Genomic DNA, 18,452 nt, shown 5'->3' with positions numbered 1-18,452 from the left:
AATGATTAATCTACGAAATTTAAATTTAGATAGCCTAGTTGCTTTTACAAGTCAGAAACTGTGTGTCAGTTGCCAATGTATGAGTCTCATTTTAACGTCCATTTCCATTACGTCGTTCTCATTAAAAAGTGACGCCTCTCTCTGCGAAGGATAAGCCCCCATCCAAGCTCTATGTGCTCTCGTTACGATGCGTATAACGAGATGACCAACTGGGTGTTCTGCTGGATGTGGAAAATGGAAACAAACAAAATTGCAACACTGAAACGAGTAACTTATCACCTCTGTGATTGCTCTCAAGTTGAAATGCACAGGACTTTACCGTAGCGTATACTGTCAGGGTTCATCCGTATTGTCAGGTCTTGACAACAAAGCAAAATTATTTCTGTGTTTAATTAAGCAAGCACTATGTCATGAAGACATATAAAGCGTAGGGGTGTTTGCTCTACCTTCCTTGATCTCGGTACTAGACGGAGGTGTGTGGTCAGCTTCACGTCCGAGGAAAGATCCTCCGGTACCCACTGGATAGCCGCTGAGTGAACCCCAGAATCAGTCCGGAGAAGAGAAAATTTTTGTCTATGCCTGGATTCGAACCCTGGCCGTCCAGCTCGTAGTCCTTCACTATAACGACTGAGCTATCCTGAATCCAATGTTGGGCCTTATGGTGACAAACAAATATAGCTTGCATCTACCAAGATATATTAAAATTGTTGTACTTGAATCGTAAAAAATTTGGATCGACTTACACGACAATTCCTCCACCCCTTGTTTACCTTTGTTCACCTCATAATAAGATTTATCCCATACAGTCTTTTGTCCCAAGAATATTCTTCGTTCACTTCTGGATGTATAGATATACATCTCTGCGCTAGTCAGTAGTGACCAGCTCTGCTGGGGCTCTGTGAATCAGTCAGCTAACCCCATAGCAATCCGTGCAGCTGCAACAGCGGCGGATGTGGGAGGATAGTTCTCGACAACTGCCACCATCGAACCCAGGAGAACGGGACATCCAATTATAAGATTAAAGCGCTAACCACAGATGTCTCATGTGAAAGCTGGGTGTAATTCGAAAGCCTAGAAAGTTCTTTTTACTGTCTAGAATTCCTGCCACTAATTTACTGATTCAGATATAAAACCCAGTTGGCTTTAACGACAATGCAGAACCTCCTTACAAATGGGCCACAGTAAAATATATAATGTTTAAACTTTTTTCAGTTTTGAATACAAATAAAGATATAACCAACCGACATTCACAAAAATAAAAATTTCAGTACCTCTAGTATCTCTAAAGAGAACACAAGGGACTTCCGATGTACTACCGAAGTTTGTAACGTGTTTACAGCGAATAGTGGCCAATTTCCCAATAGTAAGTGATATCCGTTGAGTGTGTAACATGTAATTTCCCCCTACAGGAATATTTCACTGATGATGGAGATTACAGAATTGGAGAAAATAACGGTCTTCAGTGTTGTAGGTGTGCAAAATGTAATAAATTCTGGATATCCTCAGATCCCTGTGCGCAGAATGAGAGTATGACTTAGTGGCTCTCATGCACAAGGGAGCAACGGAATTTGTCGACATATTTGCCGATCTCGACTTGAAGCTGGAACTCATCATTAGATAACAATTGACTAGCGATTCAATAAACACTCTTCTACTTTACCTATAAGATGAAAGAACCCATTCAGTTTTATATGTATTATTTTTCTCTTATATAGATTTATAAGCAGATATATATTTTTTGCTTTCTTTGTGTGGTGTAATGCGTAATTCTGGATTGTTGAGAATGTTCATGTTAGTGTTTAATGTTGTTGCGGCAATGTGAGATAGGCTGCGGGCTCTCAGTTAACTTTATGAGAGAATGCATGAGTTCCTCTTGCCCCCAGCCTGCCGTTGTTGGATCTGCTGCAGGTGCTGCAACTGTGCGGGCGAGGGTATCGCCGAGGAGTTCGTGGATGTCGAGGCAGAACCTTCCGATATCGAGTGTCGCGGAAGGGACTGCCTACGTCTCTTACGAAGTGCTGGACTAAGGTTATATTTCACTTTGGCTTGTGCCAGCAGTTCCTTGAAAACCTGTGATACATTTGTGTTTTCCTTGGCAGAGGCTTCTACAAAACCATTCTCCCAGTCCACTGTAACAACCGATTCTGTCGTCTCCAAGTCAACCTGAAACACGAAACATTTTATTGGCGCCGTCTGTCTATAAACACTGATGTCTGCACATCACTTTCTATGATATATTCTTTGTCGACTATGCATAAAATAATCACACAGATAAAGAAAATATTGTGGCATGTAGACCTGTTGCTAGGCAACGACCGCGAGATGAGCAGTTATAAAAGAGCCGTTTCTAACTAATGGCACTGTAAACAACATCAGTTTCTAGTCAATGGCTGAGTAGCGATCATGTGGGCATCCAAACAGACACGAACCAACACTGAATACAGCAACGAAAAAGGCGTTTCCTGTGAGGTCCGTGCCGAGGCGTAACAAGCAGGACAGAACAATGAGTTAGTTATGGGACAGTCGCCTAATTGTAAGACAGACTGGCCGACTGACCGTCGGCCGTAACATGACTTTGACTTTGATCTTGATGGCAAGACAGGCAGAATTCTTAGTCACGGATATCGAGGAAACTGAAGCCAAGAATGACTGAGCTGGCGAAGGTTAGCAGCAATTTTAACCGACCGACTGGCAAAACAGAAGATCAGACGATTCGGAAGTGTTAGCCAGCGACAGCGAGTGGCGGCCAGCGATAGCGATTGGTAGCCAGCGAAAGTGAGTTAGCCAGCGACAGCGAGTGGCAGCCAGCGAAAGTGAGTTAGCCAGTGATAGAGAGTGTTAGCCAGCGACAGCGAGTGGCAGCCAGCAATAGCGATTGGTAGCCGATGGTGGCCAGACGTAGCTAGGATTCAAACGCCAGGATCTGTGGTCAGGAGGAGCTGCGAGATAGTCGGCAGCCGGTAAGGAAGTGACACGGAAGCTGAGGAATGTACATTGTTGTGAGAGCCGTTACCAGGCGACGACTGGTGAAGATACAGCAGACTATAAGACATAGTGAGTGTTATAGTAAATGTATGGTGCATGAATTCAAGATAGCGTTATAATAAAATGTAGTCAGGGTTGGTATGATTCCAATTACCAATCCAAACCCCCTGTCTACTCACTAGACACGCAACAGTATTTTTATTTAAAAATGTAAAATTTAGGTGCAAAGTTTGGAGATTTCCATGTAATGCCATATTAATTATTTTCTATATACAAACATCTCTTGCCACATAAACAAGTCCATCAATGAGGGTATCACTCACCAAATTAAATGCTATTTAGGGATTAAGAAGAAGTGAGCAAGAATTATGTGACGATTTTAATATTTTTCAGTTACTTACTTACTTACTTACTTACTTACTCATGGAACTGAACCCTTCTTGAGGAGCCGCCAATTCTGCAGCTACTCAAGAATTTCTCAGCATTTTATGGAACCCGGAAATTCATTACCGTGTTCACAAAAACAATATTCTTTCAGTTACTGTGAATACTTTTTATATAGAAGTTGAGATGGTCACGTGAGTGTGCTTATGTAGCGAAAGGGGAACTTAGTAACCTTTGCCATCTGCTGGTCATTTTCCATAATGTATGCTTAGATACCTCGTGATATCATCTACTTAGAAGGATGGTATGAGAGCATTAGATCCCTGGATGTATGGAGAAAATGAAGATATTTCAAACTCTTCTTTGTGTAGCCTGAATTTGAATAATGCAAAGAATGTTAATGTTAGTGCACGGTATAATGTAATTTTCGACCCACGAACGTTCAAAAATAAATATTGATGTAGTCTGCCTACATAGTCTTTATATTTTATTCATGACGTTTAGGAAGTGTTATTGGAAGTTTTAAAATAAAAAAAAATCCTTTATATTCTGTGGCAAAGTGACTGTTAATAGAAACTGCCTTTTATGAAAATCGTCATTCCTGCGAGGTGACAGAAGTCAGCCCACTGCGCTGAGGAAAACAGAGGCGAGGTGTATGTAAATTAAAATAAGTTCTATTAATTTTAAAATTGGAGTACTTATTTTGCTTCTCATCCTCCCAAAGTTCCCACTCATGCTTCACCGGGCTTTTCTTTAGTCAGCAGGCCTAACCACGTGTGTTGGCTAGCTCAGTGGTATGATTATAGCTATCATCAGTACGGACTGGTTTCGATTTCTTTGACATGAGCACACGTACCGTCTGTTCTACAGATGCTCTGGGACCCATCCGACCCTCTGTCCGCTGATGCCATGTCTATTTCCCCGGGTCGATTCGTGACCCTGTCCATTAGTTTCCACATATCACCGGGTTCTACAAAGTGTTCTACTCATAGACCCATTGCTGGGCAACGCCTGCAACACACACGCGTCCTACAATACAGAAGCGATATTTTCTGACGTCCGCGCGGCGACCGTTGCTATGCAACGCGCGATACACGCGGCCAACAATATAGATGAAGCGTTTTCTATGTGGGACATGAAGGAAGACACGTGTCATATGTCAGACCTCGTGTTCACTAGCCCGTGTTTTCCTTCAGGTCCGACCCGGGTACATAACGAGAGACTGTATGTAGCTGTAAATACAGACAATGGACTTATTAATACAGACTGACTAACAAATGACAGACCCGACCTCTCGTCAGAGAGGGCGCTACACATAGACAGGACAGTAACTTTCATTCAAAAGAAATATCTGGTCATGAGCCCCAGCTGGGGCTCGACACCAAGACCGACAGACTGACTGACCGTCAGTTGTAACATGACCTGACCTGACCTGACCTGGAAGTAGATTAGAGAATTAGATTATGGAATTGGAATTGTTTATTAAGTTCAGTTGTCAGTAGGATATGGGTACGGGAAATTAGCAGTTGAAGAACAACTAGAAGTCAGCCTGTGAAGAATTAATGTATGTCTAGAAGATTAATCACAGTGAGACTCATTTAATTCCGTTACCAGGATACGACAAGTGAAGGTTGATAATCCTAGTGCGTGTGTAACGGTGAACTGTAAATTGTGTAAATCAGCGAGAGCGTTTTTGCTTGTAAGTTCAAGTTCATTGTATAAGGTGTTAATAAATCCAATCAACCAATCCCGTCTACAGTCACTAATACACGTGATAATATTTTCACAGAAAGTATATAAATCAGGTTTTGCATAGCAGCGGCCGAGATTAACCTTTCGACAAGATATTCTCTATTGAGTTCGCGTGTAAGTTATAAAAGTCTAGCTTTAAAGAGATGAGTTTGTGCAGGAAACAAACCCCGTGTGGAGGCGGGGTCTAATACCTCCACCGTGACCCTGAGAGTCGTAGGAGGCGACGAAAAGGGAAGTCTAAAATCTGAGACAGTAAAATATGGTCGCAAGTCCCAAGGGACTCGAACCCTAGAAAGACTGTACTGGCAAGGGCCATTAGCATATACAAAAGGCAGACCGGTCCTCTCGTCAGAGAAGTCGCTCCACAGAAGCAAGAGGTAACTGCCAAACGGTAATAATTGATATCTTTTCATGGGGCTCGACACAAAGACTCACTGACTGACCGTCAGTCGCAATGTAACTTTGACTTTGACAGGAAATAAGCAGAAGTCATACAAAATCATGAAAATGAGAATGTTCGCAACATCGGACAAAGTGAAGCCCGACACAGAAAGTATAAGAGGCTTAAACTTGGCGGCGGTCAGGCATACGACCGTTCAAGTGACTAGACTGCCGTGGTAGCGAATACTACTAGAAATAGGGTTTAATCTGCTGTACCGAGCCTGGATTGACAGAGGCCTTGTATATATTGTACATAGAAATAGGAATTAAGATTAAATTTGTAAATATATGTAAATACTGACAATTTACTTACTAATACGGACTGTGACAAATGACAGACCCGTCCTCTCGTCAGAGAGGGCGCCCCAAATGGACAGGACAGTAACTTTCATATAAGGGGAAAAAAACAAAAAGAAATAAATCTGGTCATTAGCCCCAGCCGGGGCTCGACACCAAGACAGACAGACTGACTGACCGTCAGTCGCAATGTGACTTGGACTTGGATGAGTCAGAGTTTAGAGTTCTTAGTGCACCTCCGACTAGAGCAGAAGCCAGCCCGAATCCCACAAAGGGCATCAAGACACTTCACCTAGATCAGCGGTGCAAGAAGTAATAGTAACAGATAAGTGGAAGATTATTGTACTTGTAAGTGTAGAAGAGTTTGGCCAATAAATATATTCGTCAAATCCGAGACCCGCGTGAATTTTCTTGTCGCGTTATATAGGCAACACTCGACAATATTTTAGAAAATCCACTTCAATGAGCCAGCGTGGCAGTGTAATTAATTTATACTTAAATGATGTATGAATTTGGCGATTACTTTATCTGTGTTTTAGAGTGCAAGGTAGAAATGCCATGACGTACCTCTCTGTGTTCATCCGCAAGATCGACCTTATTCCCTACGACCACGATGGGGACTGCAGTTCCACCTTTAGTCTCGTGGATCTGGTCTCGAAGAGTCCTCACTTCCTCGAACGTTGAAGCATTATTCACGTCATAAACCAAAATAAAAGCATCAGCCGACGAAATGGAGAGCGCCCTCATGGCCGGAAACTCGTAAGCTCCTGATGTATCGAGGATGTCCAGAGTGAGACTGACACCAGCTACGCTGAAGTCTCCTTGGTGCATCTCTTCGATGGTGCGTTTGTATTTGGGTGAGAATGTGCCATACAGAAACTGGGAGATGAGTGAGGACTTGCCTACTTTGGCCGCTCCCATCACCACGATCTTGTGCCTTGCTTGACACGGGGCACTGGCTGATGATTCCGTGTCCACGTGGCGCTCCGATCTTGAGGGCGAAACTCTGCAAACAATAAAAACCCTAAGAATGTTCACAGAATTGTTATTCTCGTCAGAAGAGTGTTATCTGCTAGTCTACTGTCAAAAGGTCGAGTTTCGCAGGTCTACTGTTGCCGGTGGCTGTTTCTCAGGGGGTAGTATCGGCCGATATATTAAGCTGACTACTCACCTGCATGTAGTGTCGAAGGAAAATGTGGTGGAGTTACACTTTCACTCCCCGTAATTTTTCATGGTATGGTGATTAATTAATTAATTAATTAATTACAGTGACAAATTCACTTTGTTTTACTGTTGCAGACTGGTGAACTTTATGCCCCCTCCCGTAACTTGTTTCTTTCGTTTCGCCATGGACAAGACAAATTTTTTACCAACATGCCTACAACTTGTGACTCGACATTAACTTTGGCGACCAGGTTTGGTTACAACACAGAATTATGCATTTAAGTATACAGAGTGTCCTAGAAGGAAAGGTCAGTATTTTTGGAGGTCATAGTATCGTTCATTCTAAGGAAAAAGAAAGTGTATGTACATGTACCCTATTCCGAACGGTTTCTGAGATAGAGATATTTCAATGTACAGTTCCAAAATTGTTGATAAGAAAGAGAAATTTCGTATTGTTTCTAACACCTGTATTTATTCTTCAAGTGACGAAGTTGGTACAGTTTTTTTTCCTTGGCACTACAGCCCCAGTGGGCCTAGGCCTACCTACATGAACTTCTCCGTTCACTTCGGTTTTTCTAGATCTTACACATTCGGTAGGACTCCTTGGGCGGGTGATCAACTCGTCGCAAGACCTCTACCTGTACATAAACACAGAAAAACGCACACACACAAACTAAACGTCCATGCCAAGAGTGGGATTCGAACCCACAATCCCGGTTTCCAAGCGAGCGAAGACAGTATATGCCTTAGAGAGCTCGGCTACCGTGACCGGCGTTGGTACAGTTTACCTAATATAATATTTTTCCCAAAATTTCTCCGTCAGCATCAATATACAAGCACTAAGTAAGTCGTGAGAGGACATGGCGTGTTGCTCGTCTGAGTGCATCTTGACGTTCCTTCATATTGGCGGTAACACCCATAGCTCTGTCTCGGAAAACGTTCGGAATAGGACACATGTACATATACAATTATTTGTTTAAATAACCGATACTAGGACCTTCCAAAATATTTACCTTTCTCCCTGGGACACTCTGTATGTTATCACACGACACAGATATCATTGATGTTCATTTCACGTATTCCCTTATTCATCAGGCTGTATAAATGTTTCGGAGTCTAATATTGATGGCGGATAAGTGTAACTACGGAAGTTAATTTTAGGGTGGAAATTTTGGAAAATTGTTACTTTTCCCCTCATATCTGTGGTTTCCGAAACAAAGAATTCGTTCCCAGTTCCTTTCCACATAAGTCAAGCATCGGAACCATGAGGCAGTGAGTGCTGTTACAGTCACTAAGCAACTACAAATTACACGTTGAATTTATACAGTCACTTTTTTTTTCCCTTGGCACTACAGCTCCAGTGGGCCTAGGCCTACCTCCATGAACACCGTTCACTTCGTTTTTTCTAGATTTTACGCATACGGTAGGACACCTTGGGCGGGTGATCAGCTCGTCGCAAGGCCACTACCTGTAGACAAACATAGAAAATGCACACAAACATCCATGCACTGAGTGGGATTCGAACCCACGATCCCGGCTTCCGAGCGAGGGAAGACAGTGCATGCCTTAGACCGCTCGGCTACCGTGACCGGCCATACAGTCACTTTAGCAGGACAATTTTTCATGAAGAAGGGAACTGCGCTGTTTAACGTAAGCTCCGTTGCATTTGATTTTCTTCAGTGTGAACGAAAGATAAAAATGGATGCTTACCTAAGAATCTTGTAGTGTTACAAACGGCATAAAGGCGCAACTTATCAACTGCTAAGGAAACCGAAGGAAACATGACTTTCTGCATATAATAAACTGTACGTAAGTGGTATCACAAGGTACGAAATATTAATACAATTAATAATTAATTATTAATAATTAATAATTTATAGCAAGCTTTGTTACAAAGTAATTTCGTTAATGGTATTGTTATTTCCAATAACTGCATTGTAGATTTTTCTGAACGACAGGCTAGTGTACAATTCTCTACCGCAGACAGTCTTCTGGATACTACAGAAACATTGGCGGAAGATTCAACAATTCATAGTCTTAGGACTCAGTTAGAGTCATGGATCCCGCGGGGACACGAACCAAGGATGACTGTGCTGGCGAAGCCAGCAGAAATTTACCTGACCGACCGTTCAGATCATACGTCATTAACAGAGGACATTGCCAATTATTTTTTATTTGTTTGTTTAATCAGCAATCTGAATACACATTCTATAAACTATGTTATGGCTGTTTAGCTGACTTGATGAGGAGTCGTCCGGCGGCGAATCCTCGGTAATTCAAATCAGGTTAATTGGCCAGTTTCGTCTGAGTCGTCTATTGTCTTCTCTTGCCGATAGCGTCTTTAGAAGTGGGTCATTGTGAGTTATGATTTTGTTGTGATGTCTTTGCTTTTTTGTTGGATGACGTCTTGTACGTGAGATATACCGAGATCGGTGTGGAGATTTGCGTTGGAGACATACCGTGGTGAGTCGACTATCATTCGTAGGATCTTAGATTGGCTTCTTTCGATTATTGCTCTATTAGATTTCCTGGCGCAGCCCCATAATTCCAGGCCGTACGTCCAAATAGGTATGATTATAGTCTTATAGATCAGAACTTTACAGGGTGAATCGTATAGAACCGGCCCGATGAATTTGCTAATAATTCCGCAGGTGATGCATATAACCGCTCACAATTACGACATAATAATCCGTGGGCCGTGCTGAGTCGAATGGTGTGCGCATGATCCGGCAAGTGGCAGCCCTTATGCTGCAAGGTCAAGGACAATGCCGAAACGTGTCTGCAGTGCGCAGGCGACAGTCATGGAGTATACTGTTGAACAGCGAGTGTTTCTACTGCTTACTTGAAAACGGCGGACACTTTCAACACCTGCTCTGATCGCGGCACAAAATCCAAGATAAGATATGTGTAAATTATTTTAATATCTGTATGGTATATTTTATATTACACCTCATTTCGTCGGGCCGGTTCTATATGAATCACCCTGTATTTTCAACTGTTAGCTTTGATGTTTTGCCTATTAGCCAGTTTAACTGTTTAATGGTTAAGCCTACTTGCTTTAGTTTTTTGACAACATGCTGCTTCCATATTAATTTGCTGTCTATAATCATACCTAGGTATGTTATTTCTGCTTTACGTGGTATTTGAATATCATTGGTGTATATGTCAGATGTCGGCTTTTCTCGTAGGGTGAAATTTATGTAGCAAGCAGTTTTTTCATTTATTTTGATACGCTACTTCTCGAACCAATTTTGTAATGATCTAAGGTGATGTTGAAGGTCTGTTGCTGTTTTTCTGGGTCTTTGTTAACTGACAATATAGCTCTATCATCGGCAAATGTTCCAAGAGTTATATTTGAGGAAGTGGGTAGGTCAGATGTAAATAAAGTGTATAAAGTTGGACCAAGGACACTGCCCTGTGGCACGCCTGCTTTTATCGGTTGTGGTTCAGATTATTGCTAATTATGGGCTAGATTTTTCACATCCTTGCTTTCCAGTGACATAGTTGCACAATTCGTAATTTGTTTGAAAGTACTGCCTCCACTGTTATTAAAGGAGAAATAACAGGTCGGGTTGTGAACCGGAGAGTTGGAGCTAGATACTGGTCAACGGCTGCTGGGAATTAGTGTCGTCGCTACGTGCATGATGACCTTGTATTCTACTCTCCCCCTTAATCAATGCATACATAGGGATATTTCTCCATAAAGTAAAGGTGTATGGAGCTTGAAGCTTACTGTTTTCCTTAACCTTGGGCTTTAGCGGAGAACTATTGGACTTCTACTACAACATCCTCTATACATCTTCATCACATGGTGCTTAGAAGCAGAGATGACTGTGTTCTTATCTACTTTGGATCTATTTGGTTTGTTCTTTCAGTAATTTTAGTAACATTCATCAACGATTTATTTGATGTAAGACTGAATGAGCTGCAGAGGGATGATTGTAAGAGATGAATCTAGTAGGAAGTTGGGAAGGACATATTTCTCCCATTTTAAGAAATAAGTAAGCATTATGAAGGGCTACTGAACCCCTCAGTCGTGGTTGTAGGTCCTATTCGGTATTCGAATTGGGAACTTACCGACATAAGCCAGAGGCTTTATAGCTAGCAAAGTATTCATATTCTATAAAACATGGTTAATAATTTGAGATATTTAAGGTACAGACCGGGCATGTGCGATTGGTAAAACTGTACATCTATACTGAGGCCATGTGGCTCGAATTTCATCAGTCTTACCAACTTTCCTGGTTGAGGATTTATTAAAACTTCTTTAGTCTTTTCAAATGAATGAATTGAAGTGTTATACTTTTTGAGATACAATGTCATACAGTCCGTTGGTAATCAAAACATTTCGGGGGATTATGTCACCTCGAACCTGACATATCCTTCCAAAACTTCTGTTTCAACGGACTACACACATTATATCCCTTAAAATAGAACTCTTCATAACCACCGCTGTGAGAACCTCAAATCCTTCATACGAATTAGCTGACATATGTCACAGACGCTGCCTTCCAACTACTTATCTACTCACCATTGCAAACTCCTTCAACACTGTTAAAACTCGTAACAGTTATGCAGACCGCATAACATGCTAAATAGAAGTAAGTAGTGGATGCAGACTTCCCGGTGGGAAACCCGACTAAAAGAGACTGTTTAATCGTAAATTGGAGAACAATGCAAAAATGGACCTTAAATCAATAGGGCTTGATGATGTGGACCGGATTAATCTGATTCAGGACACGGTCTAATGACAGTCTATTGCGAATTATGTAAGCATCATATGGATTCCTCAAAAGACGGAGAATTTCTTATGTATCTTAGACATTATTAGCTCTTTAAAGAACAGCACAGCTCCATGTAGCGACATAGAGTCATTAAGGGATCAGACAACCGAAAGATGGTGGTAGACAGGTTGCAGCATGACACGATACCTGTTGTGGTGATGGCGTCGGTCATCTTCAGGTTCCTCCTTAAGAAACGACGGCTGAAGACTGAACCGCCGTCGGAACTGGTGACGGCTCTTCATGTTGCTACGTCACCTCTAACTGATAATATATGAAGTCGCTCCTGTCGCCTTCCTGGGTTTCCTGTTGCTGTTTTATGACGTGTTTGGCACCGACGCGACAAGGAACATGGCGAAGCCACTGCTCAAGATGGACCCCTCGCACTCAGACATCCAGGCGTCTGTCTTGCAGCCACAGCCGCAAGAGCAATCTGCATAACAATGGAAAGTTAGACTGTAGACTGGATGTGTACTACACACACTACGCATCTCTAAATGTAGACAGTGAGATACCGACTTAACATCTCACACAGTGACCTCCCGCCATATGAAATATAATGGGACAAAAGTAAAGTTGTCCCTGGGCTTAGTGCATTCAGCAACACGCTATGAATTCCTATGGGAGAGTGGAGGTATAACTCCACCATTTTTTATTTCTGCACTAGATTGAGATGAAGGGTCAGCTTCACGCCCCGGCGGCTTTTTTCTCTAAGAAGTAGACCCTGGCACTCTTCGGATATGGGGCTGGTTAGGTCCTAGAGCAGGTCTGGACGCTGTGAAAAAGAAAAAATTTGTTCTCCCTACAAAGAATCGAACTCTGGTCTCCAAATCCGTAGTCCATCTTTATATAAGCTGGGTTATCTCAGTTCCTCACTGCATGAAGTAGTTTTAAAAATTGTATAACTATAGGCCTACAGAAATCAATTCCTTCAATACAGTACAATATACTTCTTAGCGAATCAACCTAAACTTCTAAAAGAGAGAACTCTGTTTTGTGGAGTGTATTTGAACTACGATATGTTAATAGAAGAGAGAAAAATTGCGAGAAAATGAGTTACAAATGAAACATACGCGCACCATATTCACATACCCGATGACTTAGATAGATGGTACAAACTTTTGGATAGAAATCCACTCATTAATCTTAAATACGTATTAACCTTTCCTGTGACATAAGCGAGACGGTTCGCTAAGATACACCTGCTGCTTCTATCCTGAATCTATTCAGTGCCGACATAATAAATTTACATTATTTGGAATGTAATGCCTAGGGGTGTATGTTGGAGATTGTTTCAACACAAACTCTAATTTATACAGGCTGTTTCAAAATGGTGGACCCGATTTGAAATTGCTACATATATATCTGCAATCGCAAACCGCATATTAAAGAAACTCTTACCACTTGTAAGGGTTAGGGATAGAGTTTCAAAAGATTACCGCCAGATGCCTCTCCCAGCGCATTTCCTAAATGCATCACTGCTTCAACATTGGATAGGGCGCATGGCGCCCCAAGACTTGGCACTACAGTTTTGACCCCCAGGTTCTCCAGACATTACACCCTGCGACTTCTTGTTGGGATACATCAAAGATCGTGCATTCCTGCCACCATTAGAGACTAAGCTGGATGACCCCAAAAGCAGAATAACGGTAGTGGTGACTTCAGTGGAAGACGACACTTTGAGAGGAGTCTGGGATGAATTCAGCTATCGTCTCGACGTCCGTGCACCAAGTGGAGGGCACACAGAGTATTTATAGAACGAGGAGAGACTTACTGTGCAGTCTGTCGGACAACATTGACCGGAGATGACGATTACCAGCTAGCAGGGATCGTTGTTGGAAATTCTCTTTCGGCTGGGTTACTTCAAAATTTGGTTTGGCATCTGGCTGGCTGGTAAAATAAGACTGCCCGCATCGCAAGCCGTTGGGTAGGACGGTTGCGATGCGTGTTATCATTTTGTATTTACCTGCATCTATATTATTTGTGTTTGCTAGGGGGTAACCCATTCAAAGCCCAAGGGAAGTTGGATACTGGGGCGAGTTGGTTTATTTTGCGTCGCAAGTTCTGGTGACGAGAGATTGCTTAGCAATCGTGTGTTGGGTTGTTGTACCCCGTGTTCTGCCAGGAGTATGTGTTTCTTTGTTATGTCTGTGGGAGTCGTTGTATGAAGAGAGAACCATTAGTTGAACTGTCCTATAGGATTTATTGCTGCTGCACAGTATACACAGACGGATAACAACAATAGTGAACTGCTTGAACACTGAACTAGAATTGTAGAACGGTAGAACTGTGTATACTGTGCAGCAGCAGTAAATCCTGTAGGACAGTTCAACTAATGGTTCTCTCTTCATACAACGACTCCCACATTGGTGACCCCGACGTGATCTGAACACGCAACCTTCTGATCTGGAGTAGACCGTTTCACCCGTTGGCCAGAAGCAATCCCCATCCCATCTGTACTTTATTTATTTTGTTATTAAATTTTCTTTATTGTTATCTGAGGCCAACATATCACTGTAGCTCCTCTACATAGCTTGGATACCCCACGTCTCTCTCGGGGAGCGTGCAAACACAGCAATAGAGCCAGCGACGATGGGCTGCTTCTTCCCTCTGCACGGCTCTCGTAATGAGTAGCATTTGAGAGAAGAAGGGGAATGGAGTGGTTCAATTTTGAAACACGGTGTACACAGAATTACTGGGGTTTTGGACTTTCTCCATCGTCCGGAATTCTAGGTAATAGAGGACACACTAGATAATAGAGTAGATGTCTTCCTTTCTCACCTGAAGACGGAAACAGATCCAGTTTCCGAAATGTCGTGTCCTCTATTACCTAGAATTCCGGACAATGGAAAAGTCCAAAAACCCATTAATTCAGTGAGTCATCCACCATCGTCAGAACCCTTTAGTATCTACTTGTAATTTATATGTTGTTTTACAACCAACCTTAATTCGTAAACGTCACAAAACAGCATATTTTCGAAGATAAAATAGGGCATATTTTCTTGTTTGTGTTGTAATCACCTTAGAAAAACATATCCCAAATCAATCACATTGCTCGTCTCGGTAGCCGAGTGGTCTAAGACATGAACTGTATTCGCTCGCTTGGAAGCCGGTATCGTGGGTTCGAATCCCACACAAGACATGGATTTTTTGTTCACCCGGTTCTCCTATCATATTCCTCTCGGTCTACCAAGTGGAAGCTTGGCCGCGCCATAGCTCAAGCGGTTAGTCGCTGGCTTCCCACCGCGGCGGCCAGTGTTCAATCCCGGGTCTGGTCACGTGGGATTCGTGGTGGAAAAAGTGGCGTTGCGGCGGGTTTTCTCCAAGTACTTCGGTTTTCCCTGCAAATTTTAATTCCACCAAGTTCTCCATCATCATAATCACCCGGGTTAGACTACAATAGGCCAATCAGTGGCCGCCGTGCCGAGTGGACCCAGTAGGACTCCACCCCTCACTAAGCGAATTAAAAAAAATAAAGTGGAAGCTTTTAATGTTTACTTGTCTCCCCACGCTAGTCACATGCCCCATCTCAATGTACTCTTCCTCGGTACCAGTAACATAGCGGGATGATGAGATATTTTGTAATGTCGGTCAAAATAAGTTCTCATGCCATTTCATCAGAGTTCAAACTATTCTTACTTCGGGAATCATATCAAACACAAGCGAAGAAAGCGTCTGTTTTTCAGTCTTAACTCACAGTACAAGCATCAGGTCATACAGATAACTCTATTGCGTAAGACCGTCGCTGAGCGGTCCATATTGTAACCGGTGGTCATAAAAGTTAAAGGTAAAGTTGTCCCTGTGTTTGTGCCTTGAAGGCATAGGTAGGAGTAGAGGTATAGCACCACTATTCTTGAACTCGTCACTAGATAGAAGTGAATTTCCAACTTCACGCTCCTGCCGCTTTACCCCCAAGGTAAAAGCCCCCGGTACCCATTGGATATCAGGCTCGGTGGGCCCCAGAGACGGCTTGAACGCTGTGAATTAGAAGAAAATTTCTTTCCGCTGCCGGGAATCGAATCCAGCCGTCCAGCTCGTAGCCGTCTGTATACTGACTGAGCTACCCCGGACCATATCGGTAATCATAATCGGAAAGTTCAGTAGCTAAGTACGTAAATGATTTCACGGAACAGAATTCTTCTGGAGAATTTGGTCAAGAAATCCCTAACTTACATCGATACCTCGTGTAACGTTCCGTAACTTGCTAAAATTGTAAGAACACCCATTTTCGAATGCCCGCAGCTGCTTATTCAATATTGCTATGTTTCCTGGTTACGTGGTTAATAATTAAGGGATTCTGGATTAGATGAATCGAGTTATTGGACAGTCACCAGTACTAAGTACAAATAATTACAAAATTTCTAAAGATTTCTGTAAAATAACATCTAAAGTCTTCAGCACTTCAACACTTTGATGCTCCTGAAGCGAATTCAGTGATATAAGTCTGTACGAATCCAAGTCCAATTCCTTAATTCCATAAGTCCCTAACTAAGTAATTCCGTAATGAACGAATAAATGAATGAATGAATTCTAAGTCTGAATTTTATGTTACGATGGTCAGTTGGTCCGTCTATCTTTGAATAAAGCACCCATCTGAGGCTTACGACCAGGTTTTTATTACTGTCAGGCCGTTGCGAGTTTGTTAATGCGGGACACTCTCTCTGACGAGAGGACATGTTTGTCTTTTACAATTGCTGCTGGCCCTCGCCAGTCACTCTCGGGTCCAAGCCCCGTGGGACTCGTGACCAGATATTTATTACTGTTGAACCTTACGGTTTTGTTTTTTGGGGGGCGCCCTCTCTGACGAGAGGACGGGTCTATCTCTTTTACATGCTACTGTCCCTTGTCAGCGCAGTCTTTCTCGGGTCCGTGTCCCTTGGGACTCGCGACTGTATTTTACTGTCTCAGATATGAGACTTCCATTTTCGTCGCCTCCTACGACTCGCTGGGTCACTGTGGACCTATTCGACCCCGCCTCCACACGGGACTATGTTACGACCGACAGCAAACTCTTCCGTTATAATTTTTCGGCAAACCATGTAGAAGTCACTTCCTTCAACAGTAGATTTATTGCGTTCTTAGCCGTTACTGTGTTTCGAACGGTTCATTCTCGCGGATATTGGCTTTCAATCGGTTCAAATTACACTGCATGTATCAAACCCTAGTAAGGGAAGTTCTATAGCTGCCTGTGTTACCTAGGAAATGTGTTTCCCAATCCGTTGCCTAGCTATACGTGTTACCTTATATATGACGCTGCGTTACAAACCTGGTGACATGTCCAGTAACCGCAAGGCTTTATAAATTTTACTAATTGTCACCGGTATAAACTGTCTCGAAAGTCCTTTCACGTAAAGAGAATTTCGCTGGAGGGCCATAAGGGAGATGGGTTGCAGTACCGACCGGAGATGTAAACACTAATGTGTCTCATTCGACCTCAGCAGACTGTAACTCATCGTAAAGTAATCAAATAAACCAAGCTATATAATGAAATTCATTCATGCATACACGTGGACTTTTTGCTACTAAAGCAACATGCAAGTTTCATCGTTTACAAAATTTAATCATGGTTCGAGCTATGGAAGTAGACACACTCTTTATTCTCAGGCCGTTTCGGAAAGTCTCCAGATTATATAATCTTCTCTTAGCTGCCTTTATTCCGCTATGTTATTTCCCCGCGTCGCTATTATGATAACCCATAGCAGTTTTCGTAAAGATTGGCAAATATTTGCTTACTAGTGCGCCAGTGTGAAGTCTGTTATCATACAGCAGGCGCGTGTGCTGCTGATTTCTTTTTATTTGTATAGTCCTCTAAAGTGGATCTGTAAGATAAGTTGCCTATATATCACGGCGTAACTTTCTGGATAGAAATAACATTCATGCAACGAAGCTGAATAAAACAAAATCGAATCACGCACTCAGCGGCAAGAAAATATTGTCATTCAGAGAAAAAAGAAATAACCGAAAGTAGGGTATTTTGTTCTCTCGGATGAAATATTTATTCTCTTCATGAGAAGCTCTCTTATATAAGAGGATCTACACGAAAATATAGCTGACAGCGAACACAGCCGCTTATTCAGTATATTCTATGTTTATACTAAGTAGTTATTCAAGCCGTGTCATATGTCAGGCGGTTAGTCGTCGGATTCCCATCGCGGCACCCCGGGTTCGAACCCGGATCTGGTCTTGTGGGCCTTGTGGTGGACAAAGTGGCGCTGTGGCAGATTTATGCCACTACTTTGCTTTCCCCTGCCAATCTTCATTTCACCGACTGCTCCACATCATCATCATGATCTGTCATCTGGCGCTGGTACAATAGGCCAAACAGTGGCCGCAGTACCAATTGGACTCAGTCTCACCCCATTAGAGAAATAAAAAAAGTATAAGTTTATGCATTCTGATCCGTCACACTAGTTAAATATTATAGAATGTTTTGACAACCCTGTCCAGTGTGACTCAAATGTGCGTATATATTTATATGACTGCCTATATATGTTTCAGCCAGTTATGACTATCTTCAGGAGACATAACTTCATGTTGAGGAAACTACTGATACATTGATCCTAGTATATCAAGTTGAATCAAAGTTTTATATAAAGATTTTAATTAAGATGAAATCGTTTATCTTAATTAAAATTAAAATAAATTAAA

The 18,452-nt window shown here is 42.3% G+C and overlaps 1 protein-coding gene across 1 annotated transcript in view; it reads right to left on the bottom strand.

Annotated features, from left to right (window-relative positions):
• Window positions 1-576: 576 nt before the first annotated feature.
• LOC111866614 (ras-related protein Rap-2a) overlaps window positions 577-18,452 on the bottom strand; it is a 126,882-nt gene continuing 109,006 nt past the window's right edge. The window contains exons 2-4 of the mRNA XM_023855735.2: window positions 11,955-12,237; window positions 6,427-6,865; window positions 577-2,163 (exon numbers count right to left, since the gene is read on the bottom strand). Coding sequence (XP_023711503.1) covers window positions 1,849-2,163; window positions 6,427-6,865; window positions 11,955-12,049 — 849 coding nt within the window. The 5' untranslated portion in view covers window positions 12,050-12,237 and the 3' untranslated portion in view covers window positions 577-1,848. The remainder of the gene's footprint in view (window positions 2,164-6,426; window positions 6,866-11,954; window positions 12,238-18,452) is intronic.

This window comes from Cryptotermes secundus, unplaced genomic scaffold (genome assembly GCF_002891405.2).
Source record: "Cryptotermes secundus unplaced genomic scaffold, Csec_1.0 scaffold885, whole genome shotgun sequence".
Lineage (NCBI taxonomy): Eukaryota > Metazoa > Arthropoda > Insecta > Blattodea > Kalotermitidae > Cryptotermes > Cryptotermes secundus.
This window is presented reverse-complemented; position numbering and strand designations above follow the sequence as displayed.